We start from the raw sequence: 17,690 nt of genomic DNA on the forward strand, positions 1-17,690 counted from the left end.
TGTGTATGTGTTTTCTGCATCCCGTTTTTGTCTGTTATGTCCTGATCCATTCAGTGTACCAGCTGTTCCACGAGCCTCGACAATGTATGCTATGTATATATATATATATATATATATATACAGTGAAACCTTGACTTACGAGTGCACCAACTTACGAGTTTTCCGAGATACGAGCCGTCGCTCGGGCGGTTTTTTGCTTTGAGATGCGAGCCGAGATCTGAGTTACGAGCTTACGCCACCCGCCACTAGGTGGCCCAACGAGCTTTCCGGTCAGGTGGTTATCTTGCCGTGCAAGCATCTCTGCCGTATATCGCTGCTGCTTTGTTTTCGCATGTTGGTTATTTTGGAAAATTTCTTAGTTTTAACCATGGGTCCTAAGAAATTGAGTGCCAAGGGCAGTACTGAGAAGAAGAAGAGGATGATGTGCTTGGATATAAAACACGCAATCGTCGAAAAACATGAGCGAGGTGTGCGTGTTGTCGACTTGGCGAGGCAGTACGATCGTAGTACTTCTACGATATGTACGATTTTGAAGCAGAAGGAGTCGATAAAGGCTATAACGCCAGCCAAGGGCGTTACGATTATTTCAAAGCTCCGGACCTCTATCCATGAAGAGATGGAGAATTTTCGAAACATTTTGAAAGGGAGGAAGAAACAAACCTCGTTGGACAGGTTTTTATTGAAACGCCCTGCAAGTGAAAGCGAGGAAAGTGTGGCGAAAAGGGCAAAAGTTATCTCCTCCACCTCCACCAGCATCTTCGTCTGATCTTCAAGGTAAATACACTGTAGCGCGATGCTGCGCGCGCTAATGCTTACGCAAGGAGCAAGCGGACAACGCGGTTCATACAAGAGTCTTTATTCAAACTGCAGCACTAAGCTGCTCAAGGCTGCGCGCCCCGTCTATATCCTGAGGCCACGCCTCTCTCCCCGGCGTGGCCCACCCCCACTTGGTGTGCGGGGTGATGTCACCACGTCAGTGCTTTCGTGTCCGCCACAACACTTAATAAAACCAGTTTATTTCTTTACATTGAAGGAATCTGGACTCCAGCAGAATACGGATAAAAGGATGGCAAGGCACAAACTCGTCCGAGAAGATGTTTATTCGTAAAACCAACTCGGGAACACTAAAAAGCCAGTTTATCGGGCTGCCTTATAAAGCAAAACCAAAAACCCAAACCGAAACCGAAAGCCACGCCTCTCAAGCGAGGCGTGCTTCGGTGGTCACGTGATCCACAGGTATAGCTCATTATACCCGCACGCGCGGGACGCTTTGGCGGTCACGTGACCAGCCACTCTGGCGCCGGGGATCCCCGCCGGTGACGTCACCGGCTGGAGCAAGGAGATTCTGATGCCGGTCTTGCTTGGGGGACCCATGGGTCGCTACAACATTCTCTTTTATTATGAACAGTATATACGAGGTCGTGCTTGTTTATACATTATTTGTTATTTATAAAGTACATTTTTCTTATTTAAAAACACGTAACAAAAAAAATTGGTGTGGTTTTTTGGGGGCTGGAACGGATTAATAGCATTTCAATGCCTTTTAATGGGGAAATTTAATTTGAGAAACGAGCAAATTGAGTTACGAGCTCGGTCACAGAACGAATTAAACTCGTAAGTCAAGGTTTCACTGTATATATATATATATATATATATATATATATATATATATATATATATATATATATATATATATATATATATATATATATATATATATATATATATATATACATATATACATATATATATATATATATATATATATATATATATATATATATATATATATATATATATATATGTATGTATACAGTCACGTGAAAAAGTAAGTACACCCCATGTAAAGTTTTGACTTTTTCAACATATTTCAACATACAGCTATTTGATCTTCATTTCAACAATATTGATAGATAAAGGTGATATAATATAACAAATATCATGAAACATTTACATTTTGTAGTCCATTGTATAATTTAAATAAACATAAATGCAAATTTCGCATGTGGAAAAAGTAAGTACACCCCTACAGTTATCACTACTTCAAATACCTAAAATTAGAATCAGGTGCACCAGTTCAGGTGCAAATGATTAGAACATCATTAGAGAGGATCTTGGAGGAACCTGTCTTATTTAAACCTCAGACATTGAGTTTGGTTTGCTCTTTGTTGTTGAAGTGTGCAACGTCACCATGCCTAGATCAAAAGAGCTCTCTGAGGCCCTCAGAAAGAAGGTTATAGATGCCTACGAGTCAGGGAAGGGATTTAAAAAGATCTCCAAACAATTTAAAATCAATCATTCTACTGTCCGGAAGATCATTGACAAGTGGAGAAGATTCCAAACAACTGCCAACTTGTTCAGGCCAGGCCGCCCCAGCAAGATCAGCCCGAGAGCAGACTGCAAGATGCTGAAAGAAGTCTCTAAGAACCATAGAATGTCATCACGGAACCTACAGGTAGCTCTTGCCACTGTTGATGTCAAAGTGCACGAGTCTACCATTAGAAAGAGGCTGCACAAATTTGATCTACATGGGAGGTGTGCCAGGAGGAAACCTTTGCTGTCCAGAAAGAACATCAGGGCAAGACTAAAGTTTGCCAATGAACACCGAGGCAAAGACCAGCACTTCTGGAACAATGTGCCCTGGACAGATGAGTCAAAGGTAGAGATATTTGGCCACAGTACCAGAAGACATGTTTGGCGAAAACCAAAGACAGTATTTGACCACAAGAACCTGTTACCAACTGTAAAGCATGGTGGTGGAAATATTATGGTTTGGGGCAGCTTTGCTGCATCAGGGCCTTGGCAGCTCACCATCATAGAATCCACTATGAATTCTTCATTGTACCAAAGGGTGCTTGAGGATAATGTGAGGCCATCTGTCGGAAAGTTGAAGCTCAACCGAAGGTGGACCTTGCAACATGACAATGACCCTAAACATACCAGTAAATCCACCAAGGAATGGCTGAAAAGAATGAAATGGAGGGTTCTGGAATGGCCAAGTCAAAGCCCGGATCTAAATCCCATCGAGATGTTGTGGGGGGATTTGAAACGAGCTGTCCATGCAAGACATGGCCTCCGCTTCTGGTCCCTCGAGCGAGGAGGCTTGCTTCGATCTCTCCACGACATCAAAGTTTGAGTATCTTCCCATTCGTGTCTTGTGTGTTTGTGTTATTGTGTGTTTCTATTTAGTTTTGGTTTTGTACTTATTGCAAATTTGTGTGTAATTAGTCGTTTTTTGTTCGCACCTCATGCGTGGCCTGGTCTCTCCAGGCTCCCTCCCCCCCCCCCCCCGTCAGTATTTTGTGAATATAAGTTCTTTCCTTCATAGTATTTGCTTGTTTCTTTGATTTTCTTTTCTCCCCCCTACCTCTCATGAACATCTTTCTCTTTGTCAACGTTTTAAAAACAAAACAAACAAATAAACAAAAAAAAAAGCAATAAAAAATTTCTTAATTCTTTCTCTCCTCCCGGACATGTGCTTGTTCGCTCTCCTCCTCGTCTCGACTTGTGTCCCGCCCCCTATATCTCGTTTTTCTTCCACCTCTGCTCCTTTCTCAAATCCACGTCCTCACTTAGAGATTTTTCCCAGATTATTTTTCATGGTTTTGTTTAAATATTATTTAAATATGTTTAAAACGTAGCCGTGATGCTGACGCCGCCCTCCCTCCCCCCCCCCCCCCCCCCCCAGAATTTACATGTTTTAAACGTTTCCCAGTGTGTACCCTGGTCAGAATAGGTACACCGTATCCCTGCGTGTCGTAAGAGACGACTAAGAGAGTTGGCGTCAGGAAGGGCATCCGGCCATAAAAACATTGCCTCAAAAAGAGAACCATGACAATTACAACTACATATGGGCAGGGTACAGCCCGAAGTGGAGATCGGTTTCTGAGGTTTGGGACATGGAATGTAGGGACAATGACAGGGAGATCAGGAGAAGTGGTGGAAGTATTGGTCAGAAGAAGAGTGGACATATGTTGTGTGCAAGAGACGAGATGGAAGGGAAGTGGTGTGAGAATGGTGAAGGGTAGGCAGGGACAGAAATGCAAGTTTATGTGGCAAGGGTGCCTGGAGGGCGTGAATGGTGTTGTGGTCCTGTTTTCTGAGGAGTTTGTAGACAGTGTGGTGAGTGTGACTAGAGTGAGTGATCGGTTGATGATGGTGTAAATGATGATTGGAAAGCTCTTGGTGAACGTCATCTCGGGATATGCTCCGCAGGTTGGTCGGAGCGATGAAGAGAAGGACAAGTTCTGGTGTGCGATAGAGAAGCTGATGGAAAACGTGAAAGATGAGGAAGTTGTTGTGGTAGGAGGAGACCTAAATGGACATGTGGGAAGGAGTATGGATGGTTTTGAGGGAGTTCATGGGGGTTACGGATATGGTGTGAGAAATGGAGAAGGTGAAAGGATTTTGGAGTTTGCTGATGGAGCTGATTTGTTGATTTGTAATACTCAGTTCCAGAAAGAGGATAATAAGCTTGTTACATACATGTCAGGTGGGTCGACGACAACCGTTGACTACCTGATGGTGCGTAGGCGAGATAGAGGGCACCTCCGGGACACAAAGGTGATCCCGGGGGAGGAGGCTGTTTCACAGCACCACTTCGTTGTCTGCGACATAAGGGTGAAAGGTGCGAGGAGAGCTCGGCGGGTGAAGTACCAACCGAGAATGAAGGTGTGGAGGTTGAAAGAGGTGACAGTAAGGGAGGCATTAAAAGAGAGGCTGAGTAGGGTAGAGGATGATGTGGTTGAGCTTGAAAGTGGTTGGATGTCAATGAAAGCTAGTCTGTTGGGAGCCATTGGTGAGGTATGTGGATGGATAAAAGGACCACCGAGGCACTCGGAAGCATGGTGGTGGGATGATGAAGTTGGAAAGAGGATTTACGAGAAGAGGAAGAAGTTCAAGGAGTGGCAGAAGGCGAAGGGTACGGGAGCAGAAACAGCAGAGCATGAAAGTTATAAGGCAGCCAAGATGGCTGCAAAGAAAGAGGTAGCAAAGGTGCAGGAGGCATGTCGGGAAATGTTCGGAGAACGCTTGGATTCGGAAGAGGGTCAGAGAGCAGTATTCAGGATTGCAAAGCAGATAGCGAAAGAGAGGTGTGATGTGATGGGGGTGAGTTGCTTGAAGGATGAAGTGGGACAAATCGTTGTCGACCCAGATGGAATTAAAGGAAGATTGAAAAGATATATGGAAATGCTGTTGAATACAGAGAATGAATGGGATGGCAACATAGAGAGTAACCCAGTTTTAGGACCGGCAGAGAAGATAACTGAGAAGGAAGTTGAGGAAGCGACAAAAGCAATGAAGAGTAGAAAAGCGGGAGGGCCGACGGGAGTTGTGGGAGATATGTTGAAGGCAGCAGGAAGTTGGGGTGTGAAGAGAATGACAGAAATCTGTAATCTGGTGGTGAAAGAAGGCCGCATTCCAGTGGATTGGGAACTGAGTACCCTCGTCCCTCTATACAAGGGGAAAGGTGACCCTCTGGAGTGTGGCTCGTACCGAGCGATAAAGTTATTGGAGCATGGAATGAAGGTATTGGTAAGGGTGTTGGAGAGGAGGATAAGGAAGAAAGTGAAGATCGATGAAATGCAGTTTGGATTTATGCCAGGAAGAGGAATGACAGACGTGCTTTTTATTGTGAGGCAGTTGCAGGAGAAGTACATGGAGAAGAGGAAGAAGTAGTTTCTTGGGTTTGTTGATCTGGAGAAAGCATTCGATCGGGTTCCACGCAAAGTATTGACATGGGCATTGAGGAAGTTAGGAGTGGAGGAATGGTTGATCAGAGTCGTGATGGCAATGTACAAAAGAGCGCGCACAGCTGTAAGGACGAAGGACGGGAACAGTGGTGAGTTTGATGTGAAGGTGGGAGTGCATCAGGGGTCGGTACTAAGTCCACTACTATTTGTAGCTGTGATGGAGGTGCTGGCTCAGAACGTAAAGGAGGGTTTACCGTGGGAGTTGTTGTATGCAGATGATCTGGTGTTGATTGCGGAAAGTATTGGTGGAGTGAAGGAAAAGATGAACAAGTGGAAGGAATGTATGGAGACAAAAGGTCTGAAGGTGAATATCGGAAAGACAACGGTGATGGCAAGTGGTAAAGCATGTGGTGAGGTGGAAATGAACTGGGAAGTGGCCCTGTGCTGTGTGTAGGAAGGGTGTCTGAGTGAACTCCATTCAATGTACAATGTGCGCTGAGTGGGTTCATCAAAAACGTAGTGGTCTGAGAGGGTCATTAACCAGCGTGGCAGCTACATTCAAATGTAAGGTGTGCACAGAGGGAGCTGCAGATGGAGGAAATGTTGAGTTGGATCTTGGAGACGGCGTGAAGCTGGAAGGTGTGAAAACATTTTGCTACCTCGGAGACATGCTGAATGGAGAAGGTGGATCAGACTCGGCAACGGTTGCTAGAGTGAGATGTGCATGGAAGAAGTTTCGGGAACTGAGTGGCGTGCTGATGAGGAGGGGAGTGTCGTTGAAGCTGAAGGGAAAGGTGTATGCTGCATGTGTGAGAAGTGTTATGATTTATGGGAGCGAGACATGGGTAATGAACGTAGAGCAGCAACGAAGGTTGGAAAGGCTGGAAATGCGAATGGTTCGATGGATGTGCGGAGTATCGTTGAGAGAGAGGAAGACAAATGATGAATTGCGAAAGATGATGGGAATAGAGCCTGTGATTGATGCTGTGAAGAGGAACAGGTTGAGATGGTTTGGTCATGTGTTGAGGAAGAATGAAAGTGACTGGTTGAGAAGAGTGATGGAAATGAATGTAGAAGGAAGTAGAGGACGGGGAAGACCGAGAAAGACTTGGCTAAAGATAGTGGAAGAAGAAATGCGGGCAAGGGGGTTAACAAGGAGAGATGCAGAAAATAGGGCAAAATGGAGAAGATCGTCATGGGGACCGCAAGGCTAACTCCCGCTCTAGCAGGGAAAATGGCCTTCAAAATGCATGTTGTTGTGTTGTTTGTCCCTGCAAGAAACCCCTCAAACATCGCACAGCTGAAAGAATTCTGCATGGAGGAGTGGGCAAAAATTTCTCCCAGTCGATGTCAGAGACTGGAAGACAGTTGTAAGAAACGCCTACTTGGGGTTGTTTCTGCCAAAGGAGGCAATACCACCTATTAGAGCCAACGGTGTACTTACTTTTTTCACAGAAGGAAATGGCATCTCTGTTAATTTTTTGTTGAATAAATTATTGCAAAGTCAACTTTCCATTGTTTTTTGTTCAATTAGATCACCTTTATCTGTAGATACTGTTTAAATGAAGATCAAATATTGATATGTCCACATATGTTCAAAAGATTTAAAAAAAAATACATTTCATGGGGTGTACTTACTTTTTCCACATGCGAAATTTGCATTTATGTTTATTTAAATTATACAATGGACTACAAAATGTAAATGTTTCATGATATATGTTATATTATATCACCTTTATCTATCAATATTGTTGAAATGAAGATCAAATAGCTGTATGTTGAAATATGTTGAAAAAGTCAAAACTTTACATGGAGTGTACTTACTTTTTCATGTGACTGTGTATATATATATATATCTGTGTATATATATATATATCTGTGTATATATATATATATATATATATATATATATATATATATATATATATATATATATATACACACACACACACACACACACACACACACACACACACACACACACACACACACACACACACACACACCACACACACACACACACACACACACACACTCGTGGAGTCACCCATAGACATGTGTGACATTCTGACATATTGAGTTAGATGCTGCACCTGCACATTCAGTTTCACAAAATGGTTATTGGCAATTGATCAGATCCATAACTAATGTAATATACACAATGTATTTACTTCTGATGACATGTGAATGCACGTGCGTGCACATGGGAAATACAGTTTGAAATGTGTTCTTACATCTCATGTAAAATGTGACTTTAAGAGATCAAATCCTCTCTCTCCCACATCACGCACACGGGGGAGAGTGGGTCACGCACACGGGGGAGGATGGGTCACGCACACGGGGGAGGATGGGTCACGCACACGGGGGAGGATGGGTCACGCACACGGGGGAGGGTGGCTCACGCACACGGGGGAGGGTGGCTCACGCACACGGGGGAGGGTGGCTCACGCACACGGGGGAGGGTGGCTCACGCACACGGGGGAGGGTGGCTCACGCACACGGGGGAGGGTGGCTCACGCACACGGGGGAGGGGGGCTCACGCACACGGGGGAGGGGGGCTCACGCACACGGGGGAGGGGCGCTCACGCACACGGGGGAGGGTGGGTCACGCACACGGGGGAGGGTGGGTCACGCACACGGGGGAGGGTGGGTCACGCACACGGGGGAGGGTGGGTCACGCACACGGGGGAGGGTGGGTCACGCACACGGGGGAGAGTGGGTCACGCACACGGGGGAGAGTGGGTCACGCACACGGGGGAGAGTGGGTCACGCACACGGGGGAGAGTGGGTCACGCACACGGGGGAGAGTGGGTCACGCACACGGGGGAGAGTGGGTCACGCACACGGGGGAGAGTGGGTCACGCACACGGGGGAGAGTGGGTCACGCACACGGGGGAGAGTGGGTCACGCACACGGGGGAGAGTTTCAAAATCAATGCCATCTTCCATGATGAAGCTCAATGTGTGGGCCTAATACATTGCCATCGCAGACAGGCTCATCATCTCTGTATTCTTCCGCCTCATTTCTCGTCTTGCACTCTCTGCCCTCTCTGTGCTTCCCGGGGTTTCTGCAGGGTGCACATGGTCCACCAGCAACCTGCTTTTCATGAAACTCCCAAAAGCCAGAATCACTGCTCACCTGCACTCGTCTATTGCCCTCCCCCCCCCCCCCCCCTGTGGAACCATATTTCACATTCTCTTAAATCGCATTCTTCCCTCCAGCTCTTCAAGACATCTTTTTCACCACCATCTCAGATCATCACCCATCCAAAGACATGAAGTTTTCTCTTTTCTACCCCCGCTAAACCACTAACCCCCTGCCCCTGCCCCCCCCCCCTCCTCCCACACCAAATTTCCATTTATCGCTCATGAGATATTGCTTCCATTTTATCCACCACCTGCATTCTCCCCTACTCCTCATCCTTACCCGCATCCTTTGTTGTCTTTCTCTATTTTTTGCTCATTGGCTCTGCTGTTGCTGTTTTGCCCTCTTTTTCTGCTGTTTATTTTGTTCTGTTGCATCCTGATCCATTCTGTGTTCTAGCCCTTCCACAAGTCTTGATTCTGTGCACAAAAAAATTGGTTGAATTGAATATGTAATTCAATTGTAAGTTAAGTGAATGTCATGTCAATGTCATGTCACGTTACATGGAATGCAAATAAGTAAATCGATAGATTCGCCAAGTTAATGAAGCATTCCATTGATTCAAGTAGTTAAATATTGGATAAGAATATGACAGGCATGAAGAACCTTATTTTTAGTTCCTTAAGTATTGTAGATGTTCTGCACCATTGACAAAAAAAAAAAGCAATTCCTTGTACCTTTAATACGTTTCCAATGTGTGCTCTGAAGAGACTATAGCTTACCTTCAGTGGTGATGGTCCATGATTTGCATTGCTAAGTTATTATACCAATCAAAATGTGTTTATGTGCAGCACACTACGACAGCGTGCAGACCCCGTGTACAGCCCGCCACTGCAAGTAGCAGGACTTTGCTGGCGGCTCAAGGTCTATCCGGTGGGTGTATAGTGCAGTGGCATGCTGTGGTGACTCATATTTCCAAACAAATTAGTCTTCACAAACTCATCATCCGAGCAATCTTGTCAATTTAACTGATGATTTTGAACTTTGATATTCCCATTTTTCCCCAGCACAAATTTGTATTATTATTAGCTCAACATGATAATAGCTTGTGCAATACGATTTTCACTGGAAATTGATCTATAGCTGCCTTTTTAGTCGACTGTTGGAGCATCTCTGGTCACATTAATCGTTTAAGTCATCTTTCAAGACCAGAATCTATTGAGCTAAATCATCGCATGTACTCTGTTCCTTGTGATACCAGGAAAGCCTTTTATATTGCATCGATGCCATATCAAAAATGTGAACCAGATATAACTTCACCAACTCTGTCACATTTTGAATATTTCATGGAAACACCGGATAAGCAATACTGATATATTTTGCAGAGCAGCAATTCACAGCGTGGAATCCATCGTAGTGGGGAAAACGTATCTGCCCTGGCCTGGACATCCAGTGAGAGAGGAGGGGGGTTGGAGGGGGGGGGGGGGGGGGGGGGGGAAAGACCACATGAAGTAGTGTTTTGTTGAGAACCAGCAGGAATATTATTTGCGGTCAAAGACTTATCTCAAGGATGGTCTCAAATACTGTCAACACGCAACAGGACAGTGTGTGTGTGTGTGTGTGTGTGTGTGTGTGTGTGTGTGTGTGTGTGTGTGTGTGTGTGTGTGTGTGTGTGTGTGTGTGTGTGTGTGTGTGTGTGTGTGTGTGTGTGTGTGTGTGTATATATATGTGTAGATATATATATATATATATATATATATGTATGTATATATATATATATATATGTATATATATATATATATATATATATATGTATGTATATATATATATATATATATATATATATGTATGTATATATATATATATGTATGTATATATATATATATATATGTATATATATATATATATATATATATATATATATATATATATATATATATATATATATATATATATATATATATATATATATATATGTATGTATATATATATATATGTCGGTCGAAGACCTCAAGGGAAGGAAGAAGAAGAAGAATCAGAGCAACAATGTTTAATAAAATCGATTACAAACACACAGTGTGGAGCAAGGCTCGAGAATGCACCGCCTAACACGCAGCGGGCAATTCCTCAAGACACTCGCTGCAAAATAAGTAAAAAGGCATTTCATTTATAGCAAAATATCAGACAAGAATCTGCGCTAAAGACATAGCAAACCCTGGGCCATAAAGACCCACCTTCCCTCGTCCCTTCCTGAAGAAGGCCAAACTTAGACAAATAGATGTAAGCATAGGATAGGCTGAGCCCTTTTGGCTCTTTATCTAAACATATCAGACCCGAGCGCAGGCCGAAGAAAATATTCTCATACACTAGGCTAAATGGTAGATGAATGATTGGATACACGTGCTGAATACAATAACAATCAAGGATATGTAATGTCTATATTTCTTTCCAAGGTTGGTTACATCCTTGATTTAGGAGACATACTAGAAACTACAAAGATATATAATTAATTATTCCCTTTGTGAAGAAGGCGTTTGGCGACATGTTTTCCCTGTACGTGGGTCGCGAGCATTTTATCTACTGTCTGGCACATACATTCAAGGACTTGTTTACTGGGCTAAGGATCCACCCTATACCTCGAGTCTCGAAAGCACATTTTGTCCCCCCCCGCCTCTGCCTGCAGCTGAGTTCAAATCAGTTTTCAGAAGCACGATATATAATTTCAGATGTTATGATCAATTGAGTCATGGGGTTTAAACCTTAATGGCTAACAGTTCCTTCCTTTGTCTTTACAAGACAACTCCTTGGAAAGACACCGTATACCCCAGTGGTCAGCATCCCAATTAGTCACATGCCAGGCACGACATAGCGTCACGTATGCTCAAAGAGAGATACCGGCCCTAACTGGCCGTCTAACATTCAACGCATGAATTGTTAGCCATAATTCGCGACGACGGCGCCTGGTCAAGAGATTGCTGCCGCCCGGCCGGATTCCGAATCCACCCTCGCAGCGGCGTAGGTGCGACCCGGTTGCCAGCCAGATTTAGGGCCCTCCTTATGCAGGCGTGGTCCTCGCGAATTAGGGCAAACAATCGACGTCCAATGCCATCAAGCCTTGTACATGTGATTGCTGGGTGGTGTAAGTGGTGGTGAGGGTGGTTCTTCCGGATACATGTTTGCCATCCGCTCCTTACTGCTGGCATAATAGCAATAACCTTTAAAAGAACCTACACTTTCTAAATCACAGGTATAATCATCCCAACTAAAATCATCATTATCAGAATCCCAAGCATCAATAGGTTCATCGTTTTCCCCACATACTCCTTCCTTTTCTGCCAACAACATATCCAAAGCCACTTGATTCTGCATCACCATCGTTCGCATATGCACTAATTCGTTTTCCAATTGTAGTTCTGCGATTCGAGTTTCGTTTCCAATTCGTTCCATTACTAATGCGAGACTATCTATTCGCCAATCATTCATAATACATAAGAGGCGTTAGCCAGTACACGCAAGGGGTTTTCCACACAAGTATCACAGTCATCACAAAAATCAATACAGGCATCAGCCAGTTCCCACAAGGGATTTTTCAACACAAGTATCACAGTCATCACAAAAATCAATACAGAATTCTGAAGCGCCGGTCACATCTGCCTTGTTGAAGGACCCATTCAGGTCGACGGCCTCTATGGTCAAGATCATGGTCTTCCGACGGCGGTTTCTTCATTGTCCATCCTGAAAAATACTTTCTTACACACACCATGATCAAATTCCTAGCCCCCCGTCCCACCAATTGGCATTTAGTTACCTTATCTCTCAGATGGTTGGCTTATTCATAGCCGCATTTCCTGTGTCGTGTCTGGAAATTCGAATGCCATATTTACTTTCACCAATTTCCGAAAATACCTTCCTTTTAATCATCTTCCCTACATCTAATAATACATGATTTACCAACCATTTCCCCCCCAGTGCAAGCCAACCCCTTGTATCACCTTCTTATCACGAAACAACAGTCCATAACTAACCACTTTCCTTTATTTCCTGTCTTTTCCATTAACTTTTATAACCTTTTCCTCCACTTTCTCATCAATTCCTGCAGTCACCTGTCATTGACAAATAATCCATCTGATTCGACTTTCCACTCCAATCATCTTTGCACTTTCCATGACCTTCTTCACACTTCCTTTTAAACCTTTTCTTCAGACACAACCCACATGAGTTATGAATACAATTTCCCCTTTCAGGCACGTGTCTAGCCACTCACAAAGTGTCCATAAGACAACGTCATCATATTTCACACCTCAGCTCTCGAGACCACCCAGGGGTCCCTTGAGAGATGCATCCTAATGTTAATCAGCTCTCGAGAGCTCAATTTTGAACAGGGGTAAAACCAGCAATACTCAATTCTGCCGAGCAAGAGGCCAGAGCAGTATCACTCCCTCTTCCCTCTGCCCACCCTAACTGGCAGACAGACAATGGCGAGCCATAAGCCCCAAAATGACATTGCACGAACCCTTTCAATATCTGTCTAAACCTACTGCCATTTAACGACGCTTCCCAGATGACGGCTCCCATACACTATTCTGGCACAAATTGTTGCATCCCACAGATGCCACGATTATTTGAACAAATTCATTTTCCTAATCCACCCTTTCAATTTTCATTTCAATTTAAAGTCAATCCAATGTCCTCTAATACCTCTCTTAGCATCCCATGCACCTGTTGCAGACACCTGTTTTAGCCTCTGGCCCCGGATAACTCTCTGCCGGTAGACCTTAATGGTTTGGTCGCCATATGCATATGTCTCCGTGTTCGCCCATGCCCTCATGTCCCCAGTGCTGGCAAAGCGGTATATTAAACTAAGTGTGATTGCCACCCCTAACAGGCGGTGGTGCAGCATCCTCGATCTGTGGTGGTGCGTTTGAGGTGTCTGTGTTTGTGGGTATGGCCAACTTACAATGTGTGGCATGTACCCAGGACGACTTGCCCTCACAAAACACCGCTGTTGGTGTGATCAGAAGAACTTGGTATGGCCCCGTCCACCTTGGTTCGAGCGCAGTCTTACGGGTGAAATGCTTCACCAGCACGTAATCTCCTGCCTCGAAGGTGTGGATAGGCTTGCTTGCTGGCTCCGGCAGGGCCTCCCGAACGCGTTCATGTATGCTGCGCGCTACATGGGAGAGACCTATGCAAAACTTTAAAAGCATGTCATCCATGATAGGTAATTCAAGTGCTGCCATATCCACTGGCGCCGATACCGGCAAACTCATGGGCCGACCCATTAATATCTCGTGCGGAGAGAGACCAGTGGTGCGCCCCTGGAGTAGAGCGCACGCTCATTAACGCTAGCGGAAGGGCCTCCGGCCACTTGAGGCCTGTCTCGTCGCAAATCTTTGCCAACTTACCTTTCAGTGTGCCATTCGTTCGTTCTACAAGTCCCGCCGATTGTGGGCAGTAAAAACAGTGGAACGACTGTATCACTCCCAAGGCCTTTAACACGGCTTTAATGACGTCACCTGTGAAGTGCCCGCCCTGATCGGATGACACTTTCTGCGGGACACCGAATCGACATATAAAGTGCCGCAAAAGGCACTTGGCCACCGTTATAGCGTCAGCCCTGACGCATGGGTAGGCCTCCACCCACTTGGTGAACATGTCCACCACTACCAGTACATGCTTAAAGGACATACAAGGCGGTAAATTGAAAAAATCGAACTGGATATGACAGAACGGCCCGACGGGAGCCGGGTGACCCACGTTGTGGCGGCGTCTGGGGGGTGCCCCCCTATTATGCCGTTGACATATAGCGCACGAGCGACAGACCATGGTAACCGCAGCCGAAAGGCCTGGTGCTGCCCAGGTGGAAGTGACCTGCCTCATCACCCCCCTATGGCACACATGGCCATTTTGATGCGCCATGCGTGCCAACCATGGCAATAAAGCTCGCGGTGCCACGGGTTTGTCATTAATCGTCCACATTTGTCCTTCCGCGGGGCGCTGAGCTCCCAATTTAATCCAATCTTGATGTTCTATGTTTGAGGCCGCGGCTTGTAATTGTATTACATCGAACTCTGTAGGTGCGGATGTCGGAACGTCTGTCTGGGCGGTCGCTTTAGCGCCCTGTTTGCGCGTAACTACTGGCATATTATATCCAACCTGTTGGTTTGCCGCTTGTGCTGCTGCTTCGTCGGCTCGGGCGTTTCCACGGGCCACAGCGTCGTCTGTACGCTGGTGACCTCGGCATTTAACTACAGCTATTTCACGTGGAAGCATAATACTATGAAGCAGATTACGCACTAAGTCCCCATTTTTAATGAGTGCTCCCGCTGAAGTGAGGAACCCTCTCATTTTCCATATGGCCCCTTTGTCGTGGACCACTCCGTGTGCGTATGCCGAGTCTGTATAAATTGTCACTGCCTTTTCCTCGCTTACTTCGCACGCTCTCGTGAGTGCGTACAGTTCAGCTTGTTGTGCTGACCAGGTGGGCGGGAGGCGGCCGCTTTCGACCGTCTCCGTATCCGAGCATACTGCGTACCCAGATAACAGGGATCCGTCCCAAGCCCATTTGGCTGAACCATCGACGTAATAGGTATGATCGGCTTCCTGTAGCGGAGTGTCCTGTAAGTCAGGCCTTACCGTTGATATTAATTGGACCACGTCCGTACAAACGTGCGGGATTCCCTCCTCCTTTGTTGGCAAAAGTGTCGCTGGGTTAAGAACGGTACACCGCATCACCGTCACGTTGGGTGCCATAATTAATGCCGTTTCGTATTGCATCAGTCGAGTGGCTGTGAGATGCTGCGTGTTTCGCTATTGTAGTAGTGTATGGACGCAATGCGGTACCTGTAAAAGGACAGGATGTCCCATTACTATGTCGGCCGTCCGCTCAACTGCGTATCGGGCAGCCGCCACGGCTTGTAAACACGGCGGAAAGCCTTGTTCTACCGCATCAAGCTTTTTGCTGAAATAGGCTACCGGACGTTCCCTATCTCCATGAGTCTGAGTTAACACGGATTGTGCGAATCCCCCTACTGCATGGGTGAAAAGTGTGAAGGCCTTTTTATAGTCGGGAAGGCCCAAGGTTGGGGCCGTTATCAGGGCTCGTTTGAGTCCTTCGTAGCAGCGTATTCAATTGTCCGTCCAGTTCACCATCCGTGGCTGGTCGTTTTTCGTCGCCTCATACAGAGGTTTTGCTAGTAACGCATAGTCAATTATCCATGTACGACAGTATCCTGCCATTCCCAAAAATCGCAACGAACACACTAACACTTCACTGTTATCCTATCAATACCTGGACATTTTTTTCCCCTTTCTTCCTAGATACGCGAATTTCACACCAGTATAAACCCACTGGAAAAATTATCTGAAAAATAATTTTACCCTCCTATGCATTTTGCCTTAGGTTTTAGAACCTAGAGTCTACCAAAAACAACAACTAGCCTCCCAAAGCCATTTCCCTGCAAGAGCGGAGGTTAGCCTTGCGGTCCACATGACAATCTTCTTCATTTTGCTCTATCACCTCCCTTTGATCAATAATTTAATTGATGTGATTCCCACATACCTGGTGGAGTTCTGTTCACCTCGTCTTCAGAGCCGTGATCCAATCTTCACCAGCCCCCAATCACCTTCTTGATTGGGGTCATTCTGCATGTAGCAATCTAACACAACGTTTTTAAACGAAATACACAACTTTACATTCATTGTTCCCCCCCCCCCCCCCCCCCCAGTAGATACCGCGGACACCGCTTTGGTCCGCACCTGCAACTCCATCACGCCTGCAACTCCCTCAAAATCAGTGTTCAGAGACATGACTCCATGGACAGCCAGAAAGCCAGACAAATACGGACACACACACACAGAGATAGACACAGGTGGGTTATCGCCTGCATTCTGTACAAATTCCATGTTCCTGTCTATAAGTTGGCCCATCAAGTGTAACCCCTTTCACAAAACCTTTTCTGAGGGTCAAATGTGACAGACAGACAGACCGGCAAATAGGCAGGGGCAAATCCCGAGGCCCCAGACTGCATCACCACACACACCCCGCATCACATAGGAGTATCAACATTTGTCATAGGAGTATCAGCTTGAAATATACACCCGCTCTGATCCTCCAGAGCTGAGGAAACCAGCCGACCTGAGCCGGTCAGCAAATGCCATATGTCTTCGTCCCAAATCGAGGGCAAATTTTCACAATGGCAAACAATTAATATATTGTCCACATTCATCTTGGTCACCCCAACCCATTCTGGCTCTCCCCAAGAGCTCTGTGTCCGGACAGACAGACAGATAAACAGACCGGGTGAAACCATAACCATCCATCCTTCCGATTGGACTCACGTCAGCATCACATGTCATTCTTGCCTTCATTCAACGCATTCTGCCATCCCAAGTCGGCCAAATACAAGCCCCGGCCATGCCGTTGAATAAACACCCAGTCGGTTGACAGCCTATCATTTTTGACTTTCACTCCCATTCTCCCTTGCTACATTTGGAGAGCCGTTAATGTGGGGATGTAATTGAACACTTGTTTTAAAGCCCTGTCTACACATGCTCTCCATAACATACTCATTATTCCCTGCCAATTTTACTCATCCGGATTGCCCAACGCCTGTAGGCAATTTGGGGAACCCCTTGTCAATCCATGACACACTTCAATGACTCACACAATAAACACAAATACACGCTGCAATGACAGATCATTCATTCCCTTATACACAAATACCATGTGACTGACCCTTTATTCTCCAAAAATCACATAAACATTTTCTATTTCCACATATAAGAAATAACCAATATCTCCCTTGAGATACAAAACAAAAACGCTTCCAACTCTAGCATCCCAAAGTCTTCCTTGGAAGCATGCTCGACAATGCAGCATCGCTTCCACTCAGCACACAACATACCTGTGCT

The 17,690-nt window shown here is 45.5% G+C and overlaps 1 protein-coding gene across 1 annotated transcript in view; it reads left to right on the plus strand.

Moving 5' to 3' along the window:
* The window catches only part of TRIM37 (tripartite motif containing 37), a 181,506-nt gene that overhangs the window by 68,788 nt on the left and 95,028 nt on the right, over positions 1–17,690 (plus strand). Inside the window, exon 12 of the mRNA XM_068102237.2 lies at positions 9,629–9,710. Coding sequence (XP_067958338.1) covers positions 9,629–9,710 — 82 coding nt within the window. The remainder of the gene's footprint in view (positions 1–9,628; positions 9,711–17,690) is intronic.

Source organism: Myxine glutinosa, chromosome 6 (genome assembly GCF_964187855.1).
Source record: "Myxine glutinosa chromosome 6, kmMyxGlut1.1, whole genome shotgun sequence".
Classification (NCBI taxonomy): Eukaryota; Metazoa; Chordata; class Myxini; order Myxiniformes; family Myxinidae; genus Myxine; species Myxine glutinosa.